Source organism: Oryctolagus cuniculus, chromosome 17 (assembly GCF_051225735.1).
Source record: "Oryctolagus cuniculus isolate XC-2025 breed Fujian yellow rabbit chromosome 17, ASM5122573v1, whole genome shotgun sequence".
In the NCBI taxonomy this organism is placed as follows: domain Eukaryota; kingdom Metazoa; phylum Chordata; class Mammalia; order Lagomorpha; family Leporidae; genus Oryctolagus; species Oryctolagus cuniculus.
Genome location: NC_142883.1, coordinates 53,197,349 through 53,225,062, shown reverse-complemented (window position 1 = coordinate 53,225,062; position 27,714 = coordinate 53,197,349). Strand labels below are relative to the sequence as shown.

The 27,714-nt window shown below is 57.5% G+C and overlaps 1 protein-coding gene across 3 annotated transcripts in view; it reads left to right on the top strand.

The window, feature by feature from the left end:
• Positions 1-27,714, top strand: part of PIK3R6 (phosphoinositide-3-kinase regulatory subunit 6) — a 46,523-nt gene that overhangs the window by 18,000 nt on the left and 809 nt on the right. Inside the window, exons 3-19 of one of the 3 annotated variants that reach the window (XM_051825189.3) lie at positions 2,875-2,958; positions 3,436-3,530; positions 3,927-3,995; positions 4,516-4,648; positions 4,805-4,874; positions 5,835-6,018; positions 6,777-6,942; positions 8,456-8,542; positions 9,175-9,598; positions 9,892-9,970; positions 10,463-10,594; positions 13,639-13,749; positions 19,124-19,214; positions 19,464-19,534; positions 20,021-20,111; positions 22,030-22,145; positions 27,481-27,593. In XM_051825189.3, the coding sequence (XP_051681149.3) occupies positions 2,875-2,958; positions 3,436-3,530; positions 3,927-3,995; positions 4,516-4,648; positions 4,805-4,874; positions 5,835-6,018; positions 6,777-6,942; positions 8,456-8,542; positions 9,175-9,598; positions 9,892-9,970; positions 10,463-10,594; positions 13,639-13,749; positions 19,124-19,214; positions 19,464-19,534; positions 20,021-20,111; positions 22,030-22,145; positions 27,481-27,593 (2,116 nt within the window). The remainder of the gene's footprint in view (positions 1-2,874; positions 2,959-3,435; positions 3,531-3,926; positions 3,996-4,515; positions 4,649-4,804; positions 4,875-5,834; positions 6,019-6,776; positions 6,943-8,455; positions 8,543-9,174; positions 9,599-9,891; positions 9,971-10,462; positions 10,595-13,638; positions 13,750-19,123; positions 19,215-19,463; positions 19,535-20,020; positions 20,112-22,029; positions 22,146-27,480; positions 27,594-27,714) is intronic. The other 2 variants (XM_070060054.2, XM_089317214.1) reach the window with 2 other exon arrangements.

Here is a 27,714-nt window from a genome sequence, read left to right as displayed (position 1 = left end):
TGTCTGGGGCCAGGCAGAGGATGTGGATGAGGGTGGGGGCGGGGGGGGGGTTCTGCTTTGTGTCGAGCTGAAAGGGCCAGCTGCTCCCCAGCCCCTCTCCACAGTGTCGTGCAAGAAGGTGGCCCGCCCAGTGCCTCTGAATTTCCGAGGGGTGCCAGAAACCCCAAACTTTACCTAAAATCTCCTGATGTGTTCATGTTGGCCATTAATTTTTTTTTTTTTTAAGACACTGCACAAGCCCAAACAAAACATGTCTGCCAGCCAGATGTGGTCCAGGGGTGGAAGGTTTGCTCTGGCTGCCCAGACTTTCAAAAGCAAAGATTTTTTGAGATTTGTCTCCCGGGGCTCCCAGGAAGCTTCTGTGATTTATTCTGGAAGGTAAAAACTTAGCTCCCCTTGCAAAGTAGGGGGAACCTGGGGGCTCTAAAGATGAAGGCGTGGCTGCCTTTCTGCTGAGTAGGGAGGGAGGGACAGTGGTCATGACCTTGAGTCTTTCTGAGCAATCTGCAGTGGGAGAGGGAGAGAGACGGAGTGAGGGAGGGAGAGGAAAGGAGAAAAGGGGGGAGGGAGACAGGAGGGAGAAAGGGGGGAGAGGGAGGGAGGGAGGTGAGTAGGGAGGAAATTTGTGAATGACTCACCTTGCGTTAGCTCACGCAGGCAGGCGGGGATGGGTGGCTGGAAGGACAGACCGACCAGCCCCCAGGCCCAGCTAAGCAGTCTCTGCCCCAGCTGAGGCGCCGCTGCCCTCCCCAGCAGATCCAGCAGGTGCACAGATGCCCACTCTCAGGCAGGAGATTCAGGGCCAGGCCTTGGCCATGACAAGGGTCTCAAGGTGGGGACAAGTGAGAACCAGAGGAAATTTGGGGGCTTCAGAGGCACCTGCCAGCCCCGGAGCCATGGGGGATGGGCCGTGTGGCCAGGACACAGTGTGCCTTGGCCTAAGCGCATTTTTCACTCTCAGACTGCACCTGCTGATTTTTATTTATTTATTTTTAAAGATTTATTTATTTATTTGAAAGGCAGTTACTGAGAGAGATTTTCCATCCACTGACTCACTCCCTAAATGGCCACACAGCTGGGGTTGGGGCTGGGCCAAGCCAGAGCCAGGAGCCAAGAAATCCATTTGGGTCTCCCACGTGGGTGGCCGGGGCCCAAGTACTTAGGCCATCCTCTGCTGCCTTTCCCAGGTGCGTTAGCAGGGAGCTGGATAGGAAGTGCAGCAGCTGGGACTTGAACTGGCGCTCGCTCGTATGGGATGGAAGCATTGCAGGCGGTGGCTTTACCCACTGTGCCACAGCACCAGCCCCACTCCAACACTTTTCAAATGCCCATTGCTTCTTCTTGGGCTGCCTTCATGTAGGCTGACATTTGTGGAAAATCATTGCAACAGGAGCGAGAGAGTGAGCTCTGCTCCCCACACGGAGCAGACAGCCCGGGGCTTCACAGCCAGTGAGCAGAGAGAGGGGTCCAGAGAGGTCGGGGCAGCGGGATTCTTGCTGGAGGCCGGTAGATTCTCACACACTGACGGTGGAGAAATGCTTGATCCGAGGTCAGGAGCGGGGTGTTCACTCTGAACCGACTTTGTGGGATTCTCGCTGCAACTGGGCTGGGCTGGGCAGGTCAGGGAGAGTGCAGGGTTCCAGACTCAGGCCTAGTGGAAGAGAGGGCTCCAGGGAGCCTTCGGAAGGTTTGGCCAAGGAGAGAGAGCATCTTTGTTACCCCTTGTCTTCGTGTTTGTCTGATATGTTTCGCTCGGTTGACTTGAGGTTTTTAGCTTCTGCACAGATTGAGGAGTTAATCACATGTATTTTTTTTTCCTAATACACATGAAAATCAGTGTGTAACTATTTGTATTTTGAGACTGTGTACCACCACCTAACGTGGCTTTCCCCTTATCTGTGGAGGACACGTCCCCAGCGGATGCCAGAAGCTGCAGAAAGTACTGAACCAGGGCTTTGGTGTTTATCCTGTACGGCCCATAGCTTTGCCCCGGAGCACTGGAATTAACCTTTCCTACCATATTTTTTTGTTTTGTATTTAGGAGGCAGTGAAAGACAGAAAGAGAGAGCGCACTGCCATCCACTGATTCACTCCCCCAATGCCCACCCCGTGGTCAGGACTGACTCCAGAAGCCAGGAGCTCCATCCAAGCCTCCCACATGGGTGGCAGGGACCCATCACCTGCTGCCTCCCAGGGTGCACGTGAGCAGGGAGCTGGAGTTGAAAACAGAGCCAGGACTCAAATACAGGCACCCCAGTATGGGACGTGGGCAGCCTGACCAGTGGCTGAACTGCCGGCCACGCACCCACCCCCTATCCTGCTGTGCTCTGTGCTCTGGTGTCCCCCTGGCCTCAATCCTCTTGCCCTTTAGGGCCATTATTAGGGCAAATAAAAGCTGCCGGAACACAAGCCCTGGGGATACCCTGACAGTGGATTCCATAACCCGGACAGCTAGGTCACTAACGTGCCTGGGGGAAGTCGTGTGCACAGCCTGGACACCCTGGACAAAGGGCTGAACCACACACGCAGTCTAAAACCTGTCAATTGTTTGCTTCCGGAATTTTCCACGTAATGTTTTTGGCCCGCAGTCGACCACAGATAAAGGGGAAGTGCTGTGCGTCCCACACCTTGGGCTGCTTTTACAAAGAACCCAGAAACACTGATGGAAAGGCCTGTCCCAGCTCGGCGTGCTGGCTCCCAGCTCTAAGCTGATAATGTTACCGGCGCGGCTTGAGGCTCATGGGAGAAGCTCACAGCACTTTCGGTGGTGGAGTTGGGGGGGAATGGAGGTGGGGGCAAGGGTGAGTCCAGGGGGCTGAGCTCCAGAAGCTGCTGGCCTCAAAGTTTCCCCCTCCCCCAACCCACCCGGCATAGATGTGGAGCTGGATCTGCAGAGGAGCGTACAAGCTGTGCTCCGGGAGCTCAGCGCCCAGGTCCCCGCCCTGCAGAGCAACCAAGGTAGGAGCCAGCAGCATGCAGCCTCCCCTACCCCACCCCAGCCTGCTCCGCCCACACACCCAGCAAAGGGCCCCAGCTGAGCCCCCTTCCCGCTGGAAACACCTGGAGAGGAATGAGCTGGCTTCTCTGCTCCCTGGTTCAAGCGCTCCCCTCCCCCACACCCCGCCACCCAGCAGAGTGCCCTGGGGACCTGTTGCTTTCTCTCTTAGCTACCTCCCTACTCCACTTCCAAACACAGCCTCCCCCGGGCACTCTAGCCTGTGGGACTTCCAGATGTGCCTCGGGGTCCATACCCGCAGCTCTGTGAGTGCCTACCCGTGGCTGTTGTCCCCACTTGTGTCCCACCCCCTGCTGGCTTCCACCTTGCAAATTCACTGTGCACCCACATGCACCTGCAGCCAAGCCCTGGCTGCGGCGTCGGAGCCAAGTCTGGCCAAAGTCACGGCCAGCGGCTGCTGAGGTCTGGGTCCCCCGCAGCAGGCATGTGGAGGTGGTCCCTGCACAAGAAGCTCGAGCGAGATCCTGCTAGGAGTCCCACGCTGGTTCGCATTCTGCTCAGGGAACTGGAAAAGGTGGGTTCCTGGGGGCTAGAGTGGAAGGGGAGCAGGTGCAAGTGGACATGAGCAGAAGAGAGGCTCACGGGTCCTGGGGCTCAGTTGCACTTGGGTCATTTGTGGGTGTGGCCTCGACCACACACATCTTCCTCCTATGCCTGTGCAGAAGCAAAAACTGTTTGTCTGAGAGGCACTGCTTCCGGGTTCCTGCCTGAGTCAGTGCTGCCCCTCCCCCACCTCCCACACCCATGCCACCCTGGTCCCAGGCAGGCTGGGACCCTTTCACTCCCCTTGGCATAACGGTCGCCACCTTCTACACCATCTCCTGCCCACCCCCAGCCAGTCCTGCTCGGAGCCTGGGGGAGTCCCAGCCAGGCCTGGCCCAGTAATATCCCCTGGTCTCCTGGTCTCCAGGCAGAGAGCGAGGACCTGCGGCACGTCATCATTCCCTTGCTGCACACCCTCATGTACGTGCTCACGAAGGTGAGCTGGGGACCGGGGGTTGACGTGGTGGTGGTGGTGGTGGTGGTGGTGGTGGTGGTGGCGGCCCTTGTGTGGCTGGGCTGGGCGCTGGCCCCGTGTGAGTCTGGGAAAACCTTTGCATTGTCTGCTCCAATCTGGCTCCCTGGCACTGGCCATGCCCTTTCCCTGTCCTGCGAAGAGAAAGGAGTGGAGAGACCACGGGGAAGTCGAGGCAGCATGGAACGGAAAGAGGCGGGGTGCGGGCAGTAACCCCAAGACTTGCAGCCTGGAAACCCACAGAAGCGTGTGGCTTCAACCGAGCAGGGCAGGGTTGGGGGGTGGAGTCTAATTGCTGGTGGGGCACAAGGCCATGGTGATTGGGGTGGGGGGCATCAGAGAGGCTGGCGGAACAAGCTGGAAGGGGTAGATTTGGGAGAGAGGCTCTCAGACCCGACTCTCCTCCTCCCCCTCCAACTCCCACCCCACCCAGACCCGTCATGCCTCAGGGCTCTGGGCACCCCAACCACCCCCTCTCCCTCAGGCCACGGGCATCCCCGAGGAGCTGTACCGCAGGACCTACGCCTTCTGCACCAGGCTCCTGACCCTGCCCGCGCCCTACTGCACAGTTGCCTTGGACTGCGCCATCAGGCTCAAGACCGAGGCGGCCGTGCCCGGTAAGGGCTGTTACACCCACACCACCTGAGCCCCGGGCCCTTCCCCCAGGGCACTGGGGAGCTCACACGTCTCAGCCACCATCCGCGGGGGACAGGACAGTGAGCACGAGGCCCCAAGGCTCGTCCCGGGGCTGGCTGACGGGGTCTGGTTTGCAGGGACGCTATACCAGAGGACTGTCATCGCTGAACAGAACCTGATGAGCGAGCTGTATCCCTATCAAGAGAGGTAAGCGGCCCTGGCTGCCTTAAGCCCCCTGGGGGGACAGGCACCTGCTTGGCTGCTCAGGGGCAGGAGGGCAAACATGGGGCATGGGGTGGGGGCAGGATTCCTGGTGTTCACCCTCCAAGGGTGGAGAAGGCTGCATGTGTGTCTAGAGGCCCCTGGAGGTAGGACAGGGCTGTCTTCCTGAGCTGGACTTACAGGGTGGGGGTGGGGGTTGGATGTGGCCCTGGGGGGCACCCTGGAGCCCTGGGGTTGCACCTGCACCCTACCCTTGGCCATGATGCAGCATCAAAGCAGCCGGGCAGCAGAGGCGGCTCCAGAGTGTCCTCCGTGTGTGCCCAGCGCCGGAGACAAGACCGTGGAATGTCCCGTTTGTATTGGCAGGGGCCTGATGGCAGAGGGTGCACGCCTCCCTCTTCTGCGGGGCCCTCCACTCACTTGGCACTGAAAGGCACAGCTGGAGTTTGAGGCTGGGGGTGCTGGGTGCAGGGAGGGGAAGGGGCGCCCCAGGGAGTCAGAGGGGAGAATGACACAGTGGAGTGAGGAGGACAGGTGGGTGAGGTTGGCTTCTGAGCATGATAAGGGTGACGTGAGGGGCTGGGACTCACTTACTCAGCATTCCATGCCCCAGTCCTGACAGGCAGGATGTGGGGTCCCTCCTGGAGGGTGACACGGCCCCCAGGCCAGGCTGCTGAGAGAGGAGCTTCCTTAGACATAGGACTCTGGCTGTATTCCTATATGACGTCCTTGGACGTCAGTGGAGTGAGCAGGGCTGCCCCCCAGAAGTGCCTTGTGTGTTCTTGTTTGCCACAGCCCCCACCACTCCCTACTGCATTCCACTATAGACGTTTGGATTTGAGGCTCCTCCTTTTAAAGGAACTAAACAACTCGAGGTGGGTGGGGCTGCACAGCCCCGGGGGTGCCCCCCCATGCAGCCCCGCCCCCTCTACTCCTCCCCCTCAGAGTGTTCCTCTTCGTGGATCCGGAGCTGGTGTCTGCATCTGTGTGCACGGCTCTGCTGCTGGAGATCCAGGCGGCCCAGGGGCAGCAGACGCCCGAGGCCTGCATGCGCCACGTGGTCTCCCACGCCCTGCAGGCGGCTCTGGGGGAGGCCTGCCACGTGGGCGCACTGCACCAGAAGCTGCAGGTAACCAATGCCCGTGCCAGCCGCCCACCCGCCCTGCTGCTGCTCCCCCCTCTGCTATTCCACTTCCCCTCGGCCCCTTCCCTCTAAAGTGCATTCACGGGGACCACAGAAGACCCGACAGCTGCCAGTGAGCTACAGGGCAAAGTAAAAATCACAGAGCAGTGAGCCTTTATGTCCTCAGTAGCTACGATGTTCCTGGTTGCAACAGCCGCGGTTTCTGGCAGGTCCATTCTGTTCCAGGCACTACATCACACACACGCGCACACACGCACACACACCATGGCATTGAGACACGGATACAATGACCATCTGCATTTGCAGTTGGGGACATTAAGGCACGGAGCTGTACAGAGCTCACACACGTGCAAAGTGCCTGAGCCAGGATCTGAACCCAGAACTGTTCACTAGCCCATCAGCCCTTCTAGCTCCTTGACAAATCAAGATCCCAAACTCTCCCCGGGGGGGGGGGTATGCACTGCACGCGTGCCCATGCACATATATGTAACGTTTCCTTCCCCCTGTCCTTGGAAAGAGGCCGTATGGAAGCCTGTGCTGTCACTCACTTCCCCAGCCCCCACTCCTGTCTAGGGCATCTGAGCTCTTGCAGGGAGGAGCCTCGACGGCTGCCAGCCAGAATCCTGAGCTTCCAGGGCCACAGCAGAGGGGACCCCCCCACACACACACACCCGCTGGGCTGAGACTCCGCGGACACTGCGCGGGAGTCGGGGTCCCCGGGCTCTGACGCCTTTCCCCGGCAGGCCAGCCCCCGCCGCACCCTGGAGCGCTATTTCCACGCCGTGGTGGCAGCCGTGGAGCAGGTGGCAAGCGAGGGCAGCCCGAGCCGCGCCGGACACCTGGAGCGGCTGGAGGAGATTTACTGCTCGCTGCTGGGCCCGGCAGCCGCCGCCAGGGGGCATCGCGCAGGTAAGTGGCAATCGCGGGTCGGCGGCGGCGGCAGGGGGCGCCAGAGAGCAGTGCGGCCACTGCTAGGGGTGTGCCCGCGTGCAGAGGGTGCCGGACATGGAGCGTGCGGCCCCCGAGGCGGTCTAGGGACGTGGCAGCCGGCCAGCAGGCTAAGCAGGTGGCCGATTTGGGCTTCGTTAGCAGCACACACCTGCAGAGCCCCTTGCTGTCTCCCTGTTGCTGTTCTTAGCGCTTCACATATAGTTAAATATCTTGGGTCTATTAGAGCAACTGGTCCTCACTGTGGACTCGGGAGATGGAAACTATGATGATTCCGTTTTCCAGAGCAGAATAACTGAGTTAGAAAGAGGTTAAAAATCTTGCCCCAGAGCACCCAGCCTTGTGAGTGGCAGAACCAATGCTCAAACCCAGGCTGTCTGGCTCTCCACCGCTCTGCTCCTTGGTGTGCATGATTCAGAGCTCTGCCACCCGGGATCTGAAAGAGAGGAGCCAGCCCCGAGGTGTCGGGAATCTGTATTTCCTGGCTGCGGTGGGTGGGTTCCCCCGTGGGCCCTGTTCCAGGCTCACCCAGAGCGTCTGTGGAGCGTGCCAGCCTGGGTGTACCAGGATGCACCTGTGTCCTACCCAGACTTGCTCCGTGCATCTGTGTGCCAGGCCCCCTGAAAAGCCCATATGGCTACGGGGGGGGCAGTGGTTACAAGCGCAGTGTCATGGGTAACAGCCAGGCAGCCTGGGCTCAACTTCTGCCTCTGCCAACCTTGGGCAGATGGTTAGCCCTTGCTGGTTCTCCCAGCTCCTCCCTTGTGAACTGGGGCTGTTGCCTGTCAGCCAGGTCGCTGGCAGGATCCAGAGAAAGGGGATTACGAAGTGTGCCAGGTGAGTGCTCCCTCCTGGGAAACCTGCGGCCTCGTTAGGGAGGGAGGCACAGCTGGGTAGAAATCAGACAGGGATGCAAGAGCCAAATCCTACTGCCAGACACAAGCTGGACCCCGTGTGCAGACAAGAAAGTCTGCCCAGAGGGAACGACCCCTGGGGACCACCGGCGAGGTCAGAAAAGGCTTCCAGAAAGCCAAGGGAGGACAGGGCTGCCCTGGTCTCTGCTCCGCGCTGCCCTAGCACCCACAGCAGGAGCAGCTGTTGACTGAGTGTGCACCACGTGTGGGCGACCGGAAGTGGCTCTGAGAAACCAGAACAGCCTCAGGCTGGCAGGGTGACGTGGGGCTGAGAGGAGGGGCAGTGGAGGGAGCAGAGGCTGGAAAGGACCCTCTGGGCTGGTTTGGGAAGGGTCCCGGAGGCAGAGCTGGACACCTTGGTGCAAGCAGGAACCCACTAAGCTTTCTTGGGTGGGAAGGGGCAGCAGCAGTGCTGGACCCTCCGAGAATGGAAGGCGGCAGGTGCCAGCCGCCGGGGAGAAGTCCCAGCCAGCCCTGGGGACCCCCACGTGGGAGCTGGGCAGGGGGCGCGCCGCAGAATGCTGTCCTCCAAGGTCTGCACAGCCCCCTCCTCTCCTCAGGTGACCCCACCCAGGACCGGCCACCAAGCACCCCCCTGCCCAGCCCCTACATCACTTTCCACCTGTGGACGGACGAGGAGCAGCTCTGTATGTGCCTGGGGCCCATTTGCTGCTGTGTGGGGTGCTGGCTGGAGACAGGTGGGGGTGGGGGTTCCAGCAGGTGTCTGTGCCCATGTGTGAGTGTGTGTGTGAGTGTGTCTGTCTCAGTGTGTGCACCTTGTCCCTCCCTAAGCTGTTGCGTGTGCCTGGAGGAAAGCCACCAACTCCTTCCATCGCTAAAACTCAGCACCTTGGTCCTTGGTCCCGTGACCACCTCGTGCCCCTGCCTCTGCTCAAGAGAAGAGAAGGACGCACAGGCTATGCTGGGAAGAAGCCTGGGACCAGGGAGCTGGGCTCACGCCTTGGCCCTTCCCTTCCCATGCTGAGCCACACGAGTCGAAGCCGGCTCTCCTCCGTGCCCTCGAGGCCCCGTACCTGTGTCCGGAGGAAGCTTCGGGGGCTGGGAGGCTGGGAGCACACGGTTGCACAGAGGGGGCCGGGGGTCGGCTGAATGCTGGGGAAGATTGAGGGCATAGCTGTAGGACTTCTCAGGACCTTTAACAGGGTGGCAGGAGCGAGTGGGATTCTGCAGCTTTGCTGACCACAGAGCCTTGCAGTGTCTGGGCGACACGGGCCCCGGGCCTCACCACCCTGACAGCACCCATATCCTCGGCCCTCAGGGAAGGAGCTGCTGCTCTTCCTCCGCCCACAGTCCCAGCCACGCCTCAGCGCTGACCTGGAGGCCTTGGATCTGCAGGGCTTCCGGCCAGACCGGGACATGGCCCGAGTGTCCGTGCTGTCCACGGACAGCGGCATCGAGCGTGACCTTCCTCTGGGGCCCGAGGAGCTGCCGGCGCCCGGCAGCCCGGAGCTGGAGCGTGTGGGGCTGCAGCGCAAAGGGGGCGTCAAGAAGCGGGCGTGGCCTCCGGACCTCCTGATGCCTGCTGGCTGGGCCGGGCCCTCAGGGCTGCACCGCAGGACGGGCAGGCCCGGCAGTGATGGGGAGCTACTGCCCGGTGTCTCCCGGCTGCACACGGCCCGCGTGCTGGTGCTGGGTGATGACAGGATGCTGGGACGCCTGGCCCAGGCCTACCACAGACTCAGGTGAGGGGCTGGAGACAGGGGCTGGGATGGGGAGGGCCCAGGGAGGGGCAGGATGGGCTGGGGGAAGAAGGAGGCTGCAGGGGACCGGCTGCTGTACACTTGTCAGCCCGGTTAGTCCTTGTCACCACCCTGCCAGGGCCTCACGCTCATGCCCATTTTATAGACGAGACAGCAGAGGCTTGATGAGACAGCCTAAATCCCTCTGGTGACAAATAATGAATATAAATGGCAGGGCCAAGGCTACTGGAAGCCAACCCCGCACTCACCTTCTGTGCTTCGCTGCCTGTTGCCAGGAAACGGGAGACCCAGAAGTTCTGCCTCACCCCCAGACTCAGCCTGCAGCTCTACTACATCCCCGTGCTGGGGCCACAGGTGATGGAGGCTGGGGCAGGAGAAGGGGCTGGGTCTTGGCCTAGGAGTTAGGAACCCTGGCTGGGTCACCTGCAACCCACATTTAGCACCTGCCGTGCCAGGTTCCTGCTAACGTGTGCAATGGGAGGCAGCCGTGATGGCTTGAGTCATTGGGTCCCTGCCACCTATGTGGGGGGCTCAGGGTTGAGTTCCTGGCTCCTGAGTTGCCCCCCCCACCCACTACTGCACATTTCTAGGGACCACACAGGCAGGGGGAACTCACCACAGGTGCAGGTCTCACTCTCTACTGCTCACTCCCGTTCTTAGCCGGGATGACTGTCGGCCAATGGCCCTGGCCAGTGGCCCTCAGCAAAGCACACGCAGGGCAGAAAGGGAGGCCCCAAGTGATGAAGTGGGTGACCACATCTACAAAGCAAAGGTGGACGAGCCCGGGGCCCCTCTGGCCAGGAAGTGAGGGCCCCGCGGGCCTGCCTCACCCCTCCTCCTCTGCAGCAGTCCACTACGTCCGGGCAGCTGGAGCTGGGGGAGCTGGCGGAGCTGGCCGTGTTCCTGGGCCGCGCAGACCCCTGGTACGAGAGCACGGTGAACACCCTGTGTGCCGCCATCCACAAGCTGGCTGAGATGGTAGGGGGCAGCGGGGCGGGGCGGGGAGCTGGGGCGGGGGAGCCGGGGTGCATCCAGGGAGCGGGGCTTTGGGGAAGACACAGGACATTCTCAGCTATGAAGCTCTGGAGGCGCCTTCATAATTCTCCTGTCAGTGTTTGACACGCAGGAATTTAGCATTCTGTGCAGGCCGGGGGTGTTTTTATTCTTCATTGTTTCTGCCCTGGAGTTAGGCGCTGAACAGCCTGCTCCACCGCGGGATTAAATAAATACCCCTGCGTCGTTCATGCCAGCGCGCATAGCGTCTCCGTTTCTGCACTTCACTTGTTACCCATCTGCGAGATTTTAGTGTTTACTGTAAGGTGTGCAGTCTTATCATTTCCAAACATTCAGTCAGTCGTCTTAAAGCTATTTACTGCCTAACCCATCTGGCCGCATCCATTTGAAATGCTGCTCTTATTAATCGCTGAATTCCTACTTATGCTTGGGTTTATTTCTGTCTCATTGATCCAACCATTTCTGTACATGTTAGCATGTTGCTATTTTAATCCCTGGCATGTATTTCATTGTTGAAAACTTTTCAAGCTATGCTTGTATATTCTATCTTCTTTGATAAGCTTTAGAATTTCACGTTAAAAAAAAAAACTCAAAAATCCTAGTGGGATTTGGATTGACATATAGAGGAGCATGCATCTCTCTCTCTCTCTCTCTTTAAATATTTTATTTATTTATTTGAGAGGTAGAGCTACAGACAGTGAGAGGGTGAGACAAAGAGAGAGAGGTCTTCCATCTGCTGGTTCACTCCCCAAATGGCCACAACGGCCAGAGTTGCACCTATACAAAGCCAGAAGCTGGGAGCTTCTCCTGGGTCTCCCACGTGGGTGCAGGGGCCCAAGCATCTGGCTTTCCCAGGCCACAGCAGCGAGCTGGATAGGAAGAGGAGCAGCTGGGACTCGAACCGGCGCCCATAGGGGATTCCAGCATGGCAGGCGGCCCCTAGTGCATTTCCTTCTAAGAGAGCATGATCCGACTTTCTATTATTAACGTCTTCTTGTATCCCCTATCAGCGTACCCCTACAGCCTTCATCAGGCAGTGTCTCTGCATTCCTTGCTAAACCTCTGCCTCATGTTTGATAACGATTCTTGCTGTTACCGAAGGCTTCTTCCTCCCGTTATATCTGGTTAACAGTCATAGCAGAGGGAGCTCTGCTTTTTATTTATTTGAGATCTTTTCAATTGTAAAACACACACACACACACACACACACATTACAAAATGCACTGTCTTTTTCCCTATTTATCTGTTTAGCTCGGTACTCTACTGAGCTGTCCATTTCGCTTCATTGTCCGATTGATTTGGACGTCTTCTTACCTGTGCGTGTTCTCTGAACAATGCCTTCTCCGACAGGACCTTCGCACACACACAGGGCTACTTTGTGCCCCCAAAACCTGAAAGATCTTGCAGGAGCCACCTTTGCTGCAGGCCTCGTGGGTGGTTTCTTTTCCCAGACAACACACCTGTAAAATATTGGGTCTCCCCCGCCCCCACCTGTTCCCTCCCCTTATAATGAACCATTTGTGTGGCCCTTGGTCTTCCTCGGAAGCATCTTCTGCAGGGAGAGACTGCAAGTGTCTTGGGCAGTGCCAGCATCATTAGGAAAGTACTTGCTCTCTGTGGCCTTCCCGAAGGGAACCACATGAAGTAGACCAGATGCGAGAGCCCCGAGGTGGCTTTCCAGGCTGGGGTGTGAGTTGGATCAAACCAACGTCTTATCTGTGAGCTTCTTTCCAACCCGGCGCTCCCGGCTGAGCAGCCCTGATCTGCACATCCAGACTCTGAAGCTCTTTGAGCGCCCGCCTGGTATCACAACGGAGAATTGCGCACCTGCCTGGGTGATGGTTACTGTGAAAACACAGGCACACTCAAAACAGTGCAGAAAAGGGCATTCGGACTATGTGTATAAGGTGTCTGTGAAACGAGCAGACTTGGGTCTCACACACCCCCCCCCCCGCCCAGGTTCTTTTTTTTTTTTTTTTTGGACAGGCAGAGTTAGACAGTGAGAGAGAGAGAGACAGAGAGAAAGGTCTTCCTTTTTCCGTTGGTTCAACCCCAAGTGGTTGCTACGGCCATTGCATTGTGGCCAGCACACTGCGCCGATCCGAAGCCAGGAGCCAGGTGCTTCCTCCTGGTCTCCCATGCGGGTGCAGGGCCCAAGCATCCTCCTCTGCCTTCCCTGGGCCACAACAGAGAGCTGGACTGGAAGAGGGGCAACCGGGACAGAATCCGGCGCCCCAACCGAGACTAGAACCCCGGGGTGCTGGCGCCACAAGGCGGAGGATTAGCCTAGTGAGCTGCGGTGCCAGCTCGTTCGTTCTTTCTTTCTATCTATCTATCTATCTATCTATGCAGATATTCCAAAATCGGGGAAGAAATCTGAAATGCAAGAACACTTGTGGTTCCAAGCACTTCAGATAAGGGATGCTCAGCCTGTGTTCTACTCTGTGTTCTATTTATCTTTAAAAAAAAAAAAATCCTCATGCTTTGTAATCACGTAAGGCTAGGGAACAAGAACCAAGTCCATTCCCAATAGCAGGCAAACATTCATTAGCTTGTTAAGAAGTCCTGGAACTGCCAGAGCTGAAAGAGACCTCAGGCCATGGGATTCGGCCTCTGGTTTTCCCTGCAAGGAAACTCAGGCATGGAAGAGCTGGAATTGCTTGTCCCAGGCCTGGCCCAAGGGCAGCCAGCGGGAACCCAGAGCTTTGTCCAGGCTTCCTTCATCAGCTCCGCCCCCAGCAGCCCCGCCTGCAGCCTCTCCAACGGACATGCTTACATGCTTAATGTGTCTTTGTGGAACTGACATGAATCAGGTTCGGTGTTGGGGGGGAGGTGGGGCCCAGCAGGAGTATTTCACCTGGTATTGACACTCAAGCAGTGGCAAAGGGCTGAATGTGTGCAAAGACCCGCTGGGTTTGTGTATCACAGAGAGCATGTGGGGCCTTGCTCCTTCCACCAGGAAAGTGGCCCCTCGCACCTGGCTGAGGACACTGTTGTCTTCCCCACAGCCTCCCTCCCTGGACACTTCCCGGGCCGTGGACCCCTTCATCCTGGATGGCATCACCTACTACGTCCGCATGGGCACCCACCCCGTCTACTTCCAGATCTACATGGTCAAGGTCAGCCTCCCACCCGGGGCCCCAAGGGTAATGGGACAGCCCGCCAAACCCAGGACCTTGCATTCGCAACACCCTGGCTCCCAGGAGATCTTGGCCCAGCGGGCTGCAGGCAGGGGCCGGGAGCAGGTGCTCTGGGTTGTTGGCCGTGTCTTTTTTTTTTTTTTTTTTTGACAGGCAGAGTGGACAGTGAAAGAGAGAGACAGAAAGACAGAGAGACAGAGAGAAAGGCCTTCCTTTGCCGTTGGTTCACCCTCCAATGGCCGCCGCGGCCGGCGTGCTGCGGCCGGTGCACCGCGCTGATCCGATGGCAGGAGCCAGGTACTTATCCTGGTCTCCCATGGGGAGATGGGGTGCAGGGCCCAAGCACTTGGGCCATCCTCCACTGCACTCCCTGGCCACAGCAGAGAGCTGGCCTGGAAGAGGGGCAACCGGGACAGAATCCGGCTCCCCGGCCGGGACTAGAACCCGAGGTGCCAGTGCTGCAAGGCAGAGGATTAGCCTAGTGAGCCGCAGGGCCGGCCAGCCATGTCTTCTTCCCGTTCAGATGAATCGCGTGGTTCTTGACTCCCAGGAACTCAAACCCAAGCTAGCCAGGGCTACGCTGCTGAGACTACACTCTGTTTTCTGTCTCTGCTCACCAACTCCCGTCGCTCCGAGGCACTCCTCCTTGCGCCGCACCTCCCTCACCCTCACGCAGACCTGCAGGCCCTGCCGCCGATGTCTTCTCACGCCCACCCGCCCCGGCTGCCTCGCTTCCTCTGCCGCAGCCGCTTGCTCCCCAACCCCTCTCTCACGGGTCCCTCCTGCCCGGCTTGTACTCCTTCCCTACCCTCTGCATCCCAGCAGCACCCAAGCCTGGAGGATCCGTGCCGTGATGGGTCTTGTTTTTGGCCACCCTTGGGCTCCTGAGTAACTCCTGGGAAAACAAATCCAAAACACCCTGGCTTGACGTCTCCCCACATTCCTGGGGCCCACCCCCAGGGCAGCTCCCTCTCCCTCTGCAACAGTGGCTGCCACCACCCTGCTCAAGCCCCTCCCTTCAGCCAGTGCCTTTCCCCACCCACCTCCTCCCCCACCCACCCCCCACCCCCCCACCCCGGGAAGAGAGCAGGCGTCCAGCCTCATGGCGGACACGCCTGTGTCCCTTGTTGGAGTCTGGTTTAAGGAAGAAAGAAAAAGGTACTGTAATTGCTCACCTTGTCCAGGGCCAACGGTGGCTTCATAAAAGCTGGACTTGAGAACTCCAACAGCGTCGTGTCCTCAGGGCGGTTTCGCGCTCTCTCCCTCCCCCTGCCTCTCGGTGAGGAGAGGGTCAGCAGCAGTTGCTGATCCCCCTTTGTGAGCCTGGCAACCTTCCCCTCTTCCCACGTGCCGGTGCCCACACCATGGCTGTGCCCCAGGAGGCGGGTCCCACATCCCCACTGGGGGCCAGAGTTCTCCTGTTCCTTCTCTCTGGTTTGATCCTCAAACCCTGGTAGGCGGGCTCTGGTCTTGCCAATCATCTAACTGAGCATAGCTTCCAGCCGGGTACCCAGGTACCCATCTGTGTTCGCATCACGATTACAAAAATGCAAGCGTGATGCTCCCCTTCCCGATGCTGACCTGCCCCTGACTCTTGCCCCACCCACTCCTGGTTTGCCCCACCCACTCTTGTTTTGCCCCACCCTCTCAGCCCCTCGGCCCCAGCTGGAGTCGGGGCCATGCCTCTGAACTCCTGCAATGCTCTAGGCCCAGCCTGGCCTGGCCTGCTCTGTTTCACTGTGCGATGCACCCCTGCATGCAGGTGCCGCTCCCCACCAAAGCCAGGTGTCCCCCTGTCCCCGCGACCGGCTGGCTCGCCTCCATTCTGTCCCTGACAAGTAAGGGACTACAGTTCAGAGAGCAAACATTTATTGAAAGATGTTCCAAGGAGGAGCGGGCAGCAGAGAGAGCATGTGGCCCCCTTTCCTCCTGGCTTGGGGCACGAGGGGCATTCACTGGCGACGTGGCCCATGACACTCGTGATCAGCATTTGTGATGGACATCTAGGAGCCGCCGACCTTTGTGGGGGGCTGGGCTCCCGTGGTGTCAGGATGCTGTACCCACAAGCCCACCTGCAAAGTGACCATCCTGGGTGGGTCTCAGAGAGCAGCTTCCTTAGTTCCGCCCTTGGGGGAGGGGTCCTGCGCCCCCTCCCCAGCTGCTCTTGTCTGATGATCTGCCTGGCACCTGGAGATGAGGGGCTGTGTTTGTTTGTCCTGGAATCTCTTGCTGTTAGCACTGGAAACTCTGTGTGTGTGTGTGTGAATCAGTGTGGCCCAGGGGGTTGGCTGGTGGAATGTGTGTGCAGTGAGACAGCGTGGGCTGGTAAAACATTTGTGGTTCCCCATCCCAGCTCCCCCCACCTCCACCCAGCAACCTAGGTGATCATTGACAGCCCCACCCACCAAAAACCGATTTTTCCTCCTTATTTAAAATGGAAACAATTATCTTCCTTGGCCATAGGATTCTTGTGAGAACTCAAAGGAGTAGAAAAATAGAGATGAAGGAAGATGAGGGTAAAATGAAGGCCAGGAGGTAGACAAGCAAAAAAAAAAATTAAAAAAAAAAAGATGCCATCAGAGTGCCTGGGGTTCAAGTCCCAGCTTCACTTCCAAGTCCAGCTTCCGGCTAACACACACACCCTGGGAGGCAGCAGGTGCTGATGGCTCCAACAGCTGGGTCCCTGCCACTCATGTGGGAGACCCAGATGGAGTTCTGGCACCTGGCTTAGCTGTTGCAGGCATTGAGGGAGTGAATCAGCAGACGAGTGGTCTCTGTGTCTTTCTGTCCCTCTCTTTCCATGTCTCTTTCTAATAAATACGATTTTTTGAAACTTTAAGAATCTCTGTTTGCTTGACTCTGATCCCATGTTCTCAGCACTGCCTCCAGCCCTTCTGCCTGGGGTTTTCTTTCTTTCTTTCTTTTTTTTTTTTTTTTTTTTTTTTTTTTTTTTGACAGGCAGAGTGGACAGGGAGAGAGAGAGAGACAGAGAGAAAGGTCTTCCTTTGCCGTTGGTTCACCCTCCAATGGCCACCACGGCCGGCACACTGCGCTGATCCGATGGCAGGAGCCAGGTGCTTCTCCTGGTCTCCCATGGGGTGCAGGGCCCAAGCACTTGGGCCATCCTCCACTGCACTCCTGGGCCACAGCAGAGAGCTGGCCTGGAAGAGGGGCAACCGGGACAGAATCCGGCGCCCCAACCGGGACTAGAACCCGGTGTGCCGGCACTGCTAGGCAGAGGATTAGCCTAGTGAGCCGCGGCGCCAGCCCTCCATTATTCTTATTAACAAGGCCAGGGAGTCAGCTGGCCCCATAGGAGGGGACTTCAAAAAGTTCATGGAAAATTGAATTTAAAAAGTTTCTTGAGGCCAGCATTGTGGCATAGCAGGTAGAGCCACTTGCCTGCAATGCTGGCATCCCTTATGGGCACCAGTTCATGTCCTGGCTGCTCTGCTTCCAATCTAGCTCCCTGCTAATGGCCTGGGAAAAACACTGCAAGATAGCACAAGTCCTTGGGCCCCTGCCTCCATGTGGGAGACCCAGAGGAAGCTCCTGGGACCTGGCTTCAGCCTGGCCCAGCACTGGCCATTGCAGCCATGTGGGGAGTGAAACGGAAGATTCTCTCTCTCTCTCTCTCTCTCTGACTCTGATTTTCAAAATATTTTTTAAATATTATTTTAGTACAGAAAATAGATCTTTTTTCTAATTTTTGTTTTCATTTTTATTGAAAGGCACAGGGTCGGGGTGGTGAGGGAGGAGAGAGAGAGAGAGAGAGAGAGAGAGGGAGGGATGGAGGGAGGCAAGGAGAGGGAGAGAGAGAGAGAGAAAGGCCTTTCTTCCCTTGGTTCACTCCCCTAATGCCTGCAACAGCCAGGGCTAGGCAGGGCCAAATCCAGGAGCCAGGAACTCCATCTGGGTCTCCCGTGTGGATGGCAGGGACGCAACTAACTTGAGCCATCATCTGCTGCCTCCCAGGGCAGGAAACTGGATCAGAAGCACAGGCCGGTGCCGTGGCTCACTAGGCTAATCCTCCGCCTTGCGGCGCTGGCACACCAGGTTCTAGTCCCGGTCGGGGAGCCGGATTCTGTCCCGGTTGCCCTTCTTCCAGGCCAGCTCTCTGCTGTGGCCCGGGAGTGCAGTGGAGGATGGCCCAGGTCCTTGGGCCCTGCACCCGCATGGGAGACCAGGAGAAGCACCTGGCTCCTGGCTTTGGATCAGCGCGGTGCACTGGCCACAGCATGCCAGCCGCGGTGGCCATTGGAGGGTGAACCAACGGCAAAGGAAGACCTTTCTCTCTGTCTCTCTCTCACTGTCCACTCTGCCTGTCAAAAAAAAAAAAAAAAGAAGCACAGTAGCTGGGACTGGAACCAGGTGCTCCGGCATGGGGTGCTGGCGTCCCAGGTGGCAACTGAACTACTGCACCACAACACCCATCCAGCAAAAAAGTTTCCTTTGTCGTCACACACGTCTTGCTGTGATGGAACAGTGAGGGGATGGCTGTGTCTGTATCGCCCACGGCTGTGCAGGGGTCTGGCTTCCATCTTGTTTGTTTTGTTTTTGTTATTATTTATTTATTTGAAAAGCAGAGTTACAGAGAGCGAGAGAGAGAAAGAGGTCTTCCATCCACTGGTTCATTCCCTAATTGGCCACAACGGCCAGAGCTGGGCAGATCTGGAGCCAGGAGCCAGGAGCTTTTTCCAGGTCTCCCATGTGGGTGCAGCAGCCCAAGGGCTTAGCCATCTTCTACTGCTTTCCCAGGCCACAGCAGAGAGCTGGACTGGAAGTGGAGCAGCCGGGACTTGAACCAGTGCCCATATAGGATGCCAACACTGCAGGCAGTGTCTTTACCTGCTACACCACAGCACTGCCCCCTGGCTTCCGTCTTAATCAATCCCGGTCACAGAGCTGCCTTGCCTTATGAAGGTGGCATCTGTGACACTGTCCCTGGTCAACAGGACACCATGGACCTGCTGGGAGCACCAGCCAGCTCCTGGTTCCCAGGGCTGCTTTTCTCTTTCTCACATCCCTGTTCTCAAAACCCTTTGGCCACTCCTCCACGCTGCCTGCCCAGACTTCCTCCATTGCCCCAGACACACCTGGTCTCTCCCGGCTCCTGGATCCCCACTGGGGTCTTCCCCCCCCTGCCTCCCCCTTAGCCAGCAGGTCACACTCCTTGGCACTACCTCTAAATGGATTGCATCGCCATGGATACAGACAGATCCAGAGCCGCCTGAGGCAGTCTCGTGCCGCAGCTCTGCAGGTGGGGAGGGACGCCCACCAGGCTTCTGTCCCTTGTGCAGAGCAGGTCAGGTGGGAGCCTTCTCCAAGCCATTCCTCCTCCTCGCCCCTCCAGATCTTCTTCAGTGACCCCAGCCAAGACCCCGTGGAGGATGTTTTTCTCACCGAGCTGAAGGCCAAGATCCAAGACTCCAAGTCCCCCAAAGGTAAGCTTCCGCCTCCCTTTTTTCCAAAGCTCCCCTGGGCCCAGCTTCCCCAAAACTCAGCTCCTCCCCCTCTCCCCTAATGCCACCCTCATCCCCTCGGCCTGACCCCCTGCTGGGTACCAGGGCTGCCCATGTGTCCCGTTCCCCCCCACACACACACCCCGCCCCAGGTCTGACCTTGCACCTGGGGAGAGGTGCAGGGAACCAGCACCTGGGGGTTCACACCTCACCCCTGTGATCTTCCCCCAGATGGGTTTTCCCCTAGGAGGCGAGGTGTGGCCGAGAGCCTGGGGGCTGAGCTGTCCATGTGCTACCAGAAGGTAGGTGTGCTTGGGCGAGGCTGGGAGGGAGGCGGCATGGAGGCAGCCAGAGGGCAGACTGGGGGCAGGGGGCCAGGGGGGATGCAGCAGAGCCAAAGGAACTCTCTGTCCCTTGGGTTGAAGTTGCGCACCCCCCACCCTCCATCTCCCAGCCTTCAGGGCTCTCTGCAGGGTCACCATGCAGGCAAGGAGGTGACCCCGGGGAAGGGACCGGAGGCTGACCCCTGGCTCAAAAGCACCCTCCCCACCAGCTGAGCGGAAGCTCGAACCCATCTCCCTGGGGTCCGCAGGCTGATCAGATGCTCCCGGCCAGGAGTACTGTGAGCCTCTACCTGCTAGCCCCTTAGTGGGCATCAGCAATGCAGACTCTTGGGGCAGGGGCAGAGGCAGGAAGCAGAGGACAGAGGTGAGGCCATGGGTGTGAGGCTGCTTGGGGCAGGGGGAATGTCTTGAGGACCCCATATTTTCCTCTACGCCCTCTCCCAGGCCTTGCTCAGCCACAGACCCCGGGAGGTCACTGTCTCCCTGCGGAGTACTGGGCTGGTCCTGAAAACCATCCTGACTGGTAACACTGAAGGTGAGGAGCTGGGGACAAGAAGGGGAAAGTCAGGGTGGGTGGGATATGGGGTATTCCAGGAGGGAGGCCTCTCACATCACCCCTTCCCATCAAGGGCTGGAGCTGGGCTCAGGGCTGGGCCCAGTGCTGGCCGGAGGGCCGCAGGGCCTCTACGCTCAGCTGGCTCACTGTTGAGCAACCCAGACTCTGGCCTTGGCCCCTGGACTGAGCCTCCGCCAGCTGGAGTATCACAGCTGGAAGGTGGAAGCACCCCAGGGCCGGGGTGCAGGTGGCTACAATCTGTTTGGAAATTTGAGATTTTTAATGTCATTTTAAAAAAACATATAAATCATCAAAGACCCCAATTTCTGTGCAAATAGTTAGAAATATTAGCTCCTACTGTGAGATCCCTGGTCTCCCAGGGGAAAGGGAAAGATGCCAACATGGACCATTCCCCACGGCGTGTGTTAGCAGAGGTCGGGCAGTGTGCTAGATGCACAAGCACTTTTAAGTGTGTTCGTGCTATGAGATGGGTTTTCTTGGCACTGGCCACTTCTTACTGGAAAGGAAACCAAAGCAAAGAGAATAACTCACCCAGGTTCCCCTCTGGGAAGAAGAGTCGGAAGGGGACTCAGACCCAGGCCTTCCCAGCGCTGCCCCTTGCTGCTCCCCTCCCAGACCCAAGGGACGTTACCCCCTGATGTCTGCAGATCATTTCAGAGCAGAAGAGAAAGCCCCCCCAGGCAGCTGTACATTCGGTTCTGCGCCCTAGCCTCTGTCCTGACACGTGGTAGACACTCAACAACCACTTGCTAAATAAATGAGGTGCCACCTTACACCCCCAAAATTTGTTTCTTAAAAAAATTGATTTATTTATTTGAAAGAGAGAGAGAAAGACAGAGATATTCCATCTGCTGGTTCACTCCCAAGATGGTCACAATAGCCAGGGCTGGGCCAGGCTGAAGCCAGGAGCCAGGAGTTTCTTTAGGTCTCTCACATGAGTACAGAAGCCCAAGCATTTGGGCCATCTTCACAGCTTTCCCAGGTGCATTAGCAAGGAGCTGTATTGGAAGTGGAGCAGCCGGGACTCGAACTGGCACCCATATGGTGCAGCTTTACCCTCGATGCCACAATGCTGGCCCCCCTTTTGTTCCAAAATTTGTTTTTAAAGTTGAGTGAGTGAATTTATAATTTTTTTAAAGACAGAGAGAAAGGTCTTCCATCTGCTGATTCACTCCCCAAATGGCTGCAACAGCCGGAGTTGAGCTGGTCCAAAGCCAGAGCCAGGAGCCAGGATCTTCTGGGTCTCCAACATGGGTGCCGGGACCCAAGCACTTGGGCCATCTTCCACTGCTTTCCCAGGCCACTAGCAGGGAGCTGGGACGTGGCGCCCATATGAGATGCTGGCACCACAGGCAGAGGCTCAACCTACTATGTATGCCTCAGTGCCGGCCCTGAATTTAGAATTTTCCAGAAGAAATTCTGAATGAACATACACATCGGCCAGGCCAGAATACTTATGAGGAAGCCCACTCCGACCCCTCCTCTCCTGTGCAACTTCAAGCAGTTACTCCGCCTGTAGTACCACGGCTTGGCCAGCATCCCATCAGCACACCTCTCTGTGTGCTGTGCATTTGTCTTCTTAAGAGGATACCAGATCACATTTGACACAAGGGGAAAAACAAGGAGTAGTGTATGACCTGCTGAGAGTGACACAGAAACTTTGTGAATATTCCAGGGGACGGAAATGGATAAGGAGGAAGAACGTGAACCTTAGCTGGGCCCCAGGAGGAACCACGAAGTGGGCTCCCAGAGGGGTGTGGCAGCAGGAAGGGGCACTGTGGGCTCCCTGAGGTTGGCTTAGGGTCTGGGGTCTCTAACTCCCCTACCTCCCTGGAGGCCCAATCACAGCCGTCTCCCCCTCCCCCAACTCATTCAGTCGCAGGGACCCCGCTCTGCCCCGCTGCTGCTGCTCCGGTGACAGACCACACGTGTCTGCATGTCAGTGTGACGGAGGTCATCAAGTCCTCCAACCTGGCAGGAAGATCCTTCTCCGTAAGTACGGGGTGCACGTGGAGAGGAGGCCGGCCGGGTGGGACGTGGCTGGGGGCTGGGAGCCCAGCAGGGGGAGTGCAGAGCAGGGGAACCAGGGTTAGTCCGCTTGAAGCGCTCAGCACCAGCTGGTACAGTCAGGCGCCCCATCAGCTGCCAGAGACCCTCCAGGATGGCAGTGGACAGCAGCATGCGCCTGCCTTCTACTGCCCTGACACACGCCACAGCTGGGTGTCAGCAGCGACAGTCCAGCCCCTGACCAGACCAAGCCATCGTGTCCAACCCCGTGCCCCCTGTGGCTGCCCGTCGGCCCCGATTTGATGCTCACGGATAGCAGATATGAGATTCACCCCTTCCTCCCTGTCTGATGGCCCCTCGGGAGCCCACCTCCTCATGCTGCTTGCATGGCCTCGGGGCCCCACAGTCACCTCTGAACTGTACTCTCATTAGCAGGCACCACCTCCAGGCAGACGCCCGTGAAATCCAGGGGCCCAGGGCTTCTGGAGTAAATGTTGCATCCATATTGATTAGGGGCTCACCTGCCTCCCCAGGGTCCTCAGTGCCACTCAGCCCCCTTCTTGTCCATCCCCTCGGGCTCATCCCCACATGCTGGCAATTCTCCTCTCTCTAGCTCTGACCTTGACCTTCATCCAAAAAAAAAAAAAAAAAAAAAAGGAACCTAGCAATTAGGAAGCTGTGTCCTGGGTTCAATACCCGGCTCTGGCACCTGACTCCAGCTCCCTGCTAATGCAGACCCAGGGAGGCAGCAGTGCTGGCTGAGGTGTTGCCAGTCCCGGCTTTGACCTCCGCCCAGCCCTGGCCATTGCAGGCACCTGGGGAGAGAGCCGGCAGACAGCAGGGCTCTGTGTGTCTTTGTGCAGCCCCTCACCAGCGATGCTTACAGCCCACCCCATGGTGGCAGTCACCTCCTGGTGCCAAGGCCAATGTATTCAAACCGATAAACAAAGGTTTTGTGATTTATTTTGGGCTAATCCAAAAAAGCACCAAGAAGTGAAGTTACTGAGCATTCCCCAGGTCTTCAGAGGAGACTGACAACACTTTCAGCATCCAGCCTTCTGACACAGTTCCACGTAAACGACACAGCCTCAGTACACACCTGTCTGTGGCTCGATTTCACTCTCAAATATATGAAATTTGTCTCGGTAGGATCTTGTCTGTGTCATATGTTTTGTGTTATTAAATATACATGTGTCTCATATCTCTGTGCTGGCTGCATATACCTATATATTTAAATAATTTCTTTATATATATATATTCTCTTTTTATTTTTAAAAGATCTATTTATTCACTTGAGATGTTGAGTTAGAGGGAGAGACAGAGTCTTCCATCCACTGGTTCACTCCCAAATGGCTGCAATAGCTGGAGCAGGACCGATCTGAAGCCAGGAGCCAGGTGCTTCCTCTTGGTCTCCCATGCGGGTGCAGGGCCCAAGCACTTGGGCCATCCTCCACTGCCTTCCTTGGCCACAGCAGAGAGCTGGACTGGAAGAGGAGCACCCAGGACTAGAACCTGGCGCCCATATGGGATGCCGGTGCTGCAGGCAGAGGATTAGCCAAGTGAGCCACGGCACCGGCCGGTAATTTCTATTTCTGCATTCTTCCCTTTCCTGTTTATACTTTCATCCCATATGAATTCTGTGCTGTCTCTATCGAAGGAGGACACAAGCCCCTTATTTGTCATATATCTCAGAAACACTTTTCCCCATGTGTCCTTTTTTCTTTTAACCTAAAATAGCCTTATATTTTGATGTAGCAAAACCTCCCAATCATTTTCTTTTAATTATTTGTCTTGCTTGTGATCATGTATTACATATGTCCCGCAGGTAATACACGTGTACCCAAATCCACAACAGGGCAGACTTGTAGCTCAGAATTCTCAGGAAAGACTTTAAAAAAAAGATTTATTTATTTGAAAGAGCACCAGCAAGAAAGGGAGAGACAGAGACTCTCCCATCTGCTGGTTCGTCCTCGAATGCCCAAAAGAGCTGAGGCTGGGCCAGGCTGAAGCGGGGGGCACCCAGACGCCACCTCCTTCCCCGCTGTGCCCTGTGTCTCTCTCAAGCACTCCTCAGACCGCCCCCTCCCCCTCCATCCTCCTTGCTCTGGTCCACCAAGGTTGTCCAACCACCCCCAGCTCATCTGGGACTTGAAGAGGTCCCTGGACTTGGGACTTTGAGGGCTGAAACCAGGAAAGTCCCAGGCCATTCCAGCCAAGCTGACCACCCTCGGTCCAGACCCTCATCCGTCCCCCTTTCCTGGACAAATGCAATGGCCTCCCCCGAGCGGGGCTCCTGAAGCCCACCTCCCACACCTGTGCCCACCCGACCTTTCTTGGTCACAGCTCGGACATGTCCCCCTGTGCTTTCACTCGGTCCCCTAGGGCAGCCAAACCTCTGGTGCTGCATAACTTGGCTCCTGTTCCTCTGTGCCCAGAGCTCCGGCCACTCCCTGCAGGTGCAGAAGTCACACCTGGTGCCTTAGCTTCCCCTGGAACCCCATCCTTCCTCCCCTCCCTCACTCCCTGGGGATCTGGGCACCTCATATCTGTGCTCCCATAGGGTCCTGGGGACACAGCCTGGGAGCACCTGAAACCCTATAAATAGCACGATCGGTGCCTTGCCTCTGGCCAGAGAGCTCGCTGGGCTCCTGGGCCTTGGCTGCCCCGTTTCCCGAGTACACAGGGCTATGGCTGATACACAGTGGGGCTCATGAGCTTTCAGCTCCAAGGTGGACCTGTTTACCCTTCCGCTGTATTTCCCCTTTCAAGTCAGTTCCTTGCAGTGGTTTCTGTTTAAACACCCTGGTCAGGGGCTTTCTGAGAATCTAAACTTACCACTCCGGCCAGTTCCTTTTCATTCCTGTACTGACTTGCTGGGGCCACAGGTGCAGGTGGCAGGCAGCGGGGAATTCCAGCAGCTCTGCTTTTCCCTATGTGCCTGCTCTAGCCAAAGAGATGAGATAGTTGCTACATGGCCAGGGGAAGTTCAAGGTGAAGGTATTCCCGGCTCGGGAGAAGAGCACCGGCAAGGGCATTGTGCCTGGCTTGGGAGTTTGACACAGAAGAGCAGTGGGAAGGAAGGCAGGAGCAGAAGTGGGGCTTTGGGGTGTGGAAAGCAGGAAGCTGCCACCAGGGACCAAGAAACAGCATTTCCCTCCCCCCCCCCCCCCCACCTCCGCTCCCTGAGCCTGGGACCTGTGGCAAGGCCAGCATCTGGCCCCTCTGCTGTCCTTCAGGGCCTCCTTCCCAGACGGGACTCTGGGCAGGGAGGTGTGTGAGGCGTGCAGGCCACGGAGCAGGAGTGAAGGGCCTCTGTCCACACTGCAGCCAGGGGAGAAGAGAGCCCAGGGCTGCATCTGATGCCCTAGAGGCCAAGGCCAAGGCCCAGATCTGGCTGGAGTCACCTGGTGCTGCAGCCAAGGCAGGAGAGAGAACACTGAGCGGGGAGTCGGGGAGCTGGACCCCACACCTCCCAACATGCAAGGGTCACACCACCTGACCCCCTCTAGGTTCCAGTGCCTGCCCGCTGCCCGCCATGGTGGAGGGCTCCAGGGCACCAAAGCTGCCACAGGCTCTGTGGCACAGCCAGGGATGCCTCCATCCTCTGCGTGTTGCCCTCTGTCATGGGCTCCCTCCCTGTCTTGCAGAGGCCTGTATACACCTTTCTGTCTTTACTCACAGGACACCTGTTCAGAGTCACAGGAGTCAGGATGGTGGTGGGGGTGGGGGTGGCGGGGAGAGAAGAGGGTCAAGGCCAGGAGACAGGAGACACACCAAGGGGCACTGCCCAAGCGCTTAACATGCACTGTGTCACTTCATCATCACAGTAGCCCTGCAAACTATACCTTGTTAAGATGTATTTGTTTATTTGGATGGCAGAATGACAGAGAGAAGAGAGAGATCTGCCATCCACTGGTTTCCTCCCCAGGTGGCTGCAACAGCCTAGCTAGAAGCTAGGAGCTCCATCCAGGTCTCCCACATGGGTGCAGGGGCCCAAGCACTTGGGCCATCTTCCACTGCCTTCCCAGGTGCATTAGCAGGAAGCTGGATTGGAAGCAGAGCAGCCGGGACTCCAACAGGTGCTCTGGCACGTGATGCCGGCATCTCAGGTGGTAGCTTAACCCACAGTGCGGCCCCCTGCAATATGTTTTTTCCTAATAGCAGAAATGTGCCCCAGGTCACACAGTGAGTGAACAGCAGGGCCAGGATTATGACTCCTCTTGGACAGTGCCCTGGACGGGATCCCTGGCCCCTCCTCTCTCCTCCCAAAAGCCTCACTGAAATGCTGCTTCTCTCTCTCTCTCTCTCTCTCTTTCAAATAAATACATTTTTTTATTTAAGAAATAAATAAAAGTTTTAAGTGCCCCTGCCTGGGCTCAAATGCTGACTACTTCAATAAGAATCTCTAATTTTTGCAGTTGAAAGACAAATCTTACCAGCAGCCGGGGTTCAGGATGGGGAGAGGGACTCGGAGGACTCCCACCACCCCCTGGCTCCAAGGCTGCTCTGTGTGTGTGGAACGGGCCAGAGGCCCAGGGAGGCCGCCTGGCGCCCAGGATGCCCCAGCTTCTGTGCCCAGTGGCAAGGAGCCTGTGTTGGGTTGGGGGTTGGAAGGGGGCTTGGGGTCTTGTTGCCCTTGGGCCTAGATGGAGGCTGCTTTCTAGACCCTTGATCTCTGCTCCAAGCAAATAATTGTGTCATTGAAGAGCCAGAGATGAGGATGTATAAGGCCCCTGAAGCACCCCCACATTTCCACACCTAACAACACGCCTGTCACCTGGGAGATGCTTGGCAAAACGAAAGTTGACCAAATCAACACTCGGGCGAGTTGACAACCTGGAAGGCGCTGTCCATGGCATCCCAGGCTGGGTCCCAAGAGAGGGCATCAGGTTGGAAAAAGAGCTGCAGGACCTATGGGAGACCCCAGGGCTACAGCAGCTTATCAGCAGGTCACATCAGTGTCACTCACTGCTGAGATTAACCTGCAGGAAGACAGCCAGAGACCCTGCTGTGCCGGACCAAAGAAACACACCTCCAGGGTGGGAGATGCTAGTGGGGCACCTGTCGGGTGCAGGTGACACTCACATCTCTCCCTCCCTCCCTCCCTCCCTCTCTCTCTCCCTCCCTCCCTCCCTCCCTTTCTCTCTCTTTCTCCCTCTCTCTCTCCCTTCCTCCCCCTCTCCCTCCTTTTCTGTCTCTCCCTCTCCCTCCTCTCTCTCTCTCTCTCTCACTCTCTCTCCCTCCTTCCCTCCCTCCCTCCCTCCCTCCCTCTCTCTCTCTTCCCTCTCTCTCCCTCTCTCTTTCTCTCTCTCTGTTGCAGACAGTTACCAACACCTTCCGGACAGCCAACATCCAGATCCAGAGCCAGGACCAGAGGCCGCTGACCCTGACCCTGGACAAAGACAGTCGGCGCACATTCAAGGACGTAATCAGGTGAGGCTGCACCTGCCACCCACGGGGATCCAGGCCCTGGTGTGTGTGTGTGTGTGTATGGGGGGGGGGGTGAATCTAGCCCAGGACACCTTGTCCCATGTGCAGCTGGTAGCCAGGCAGG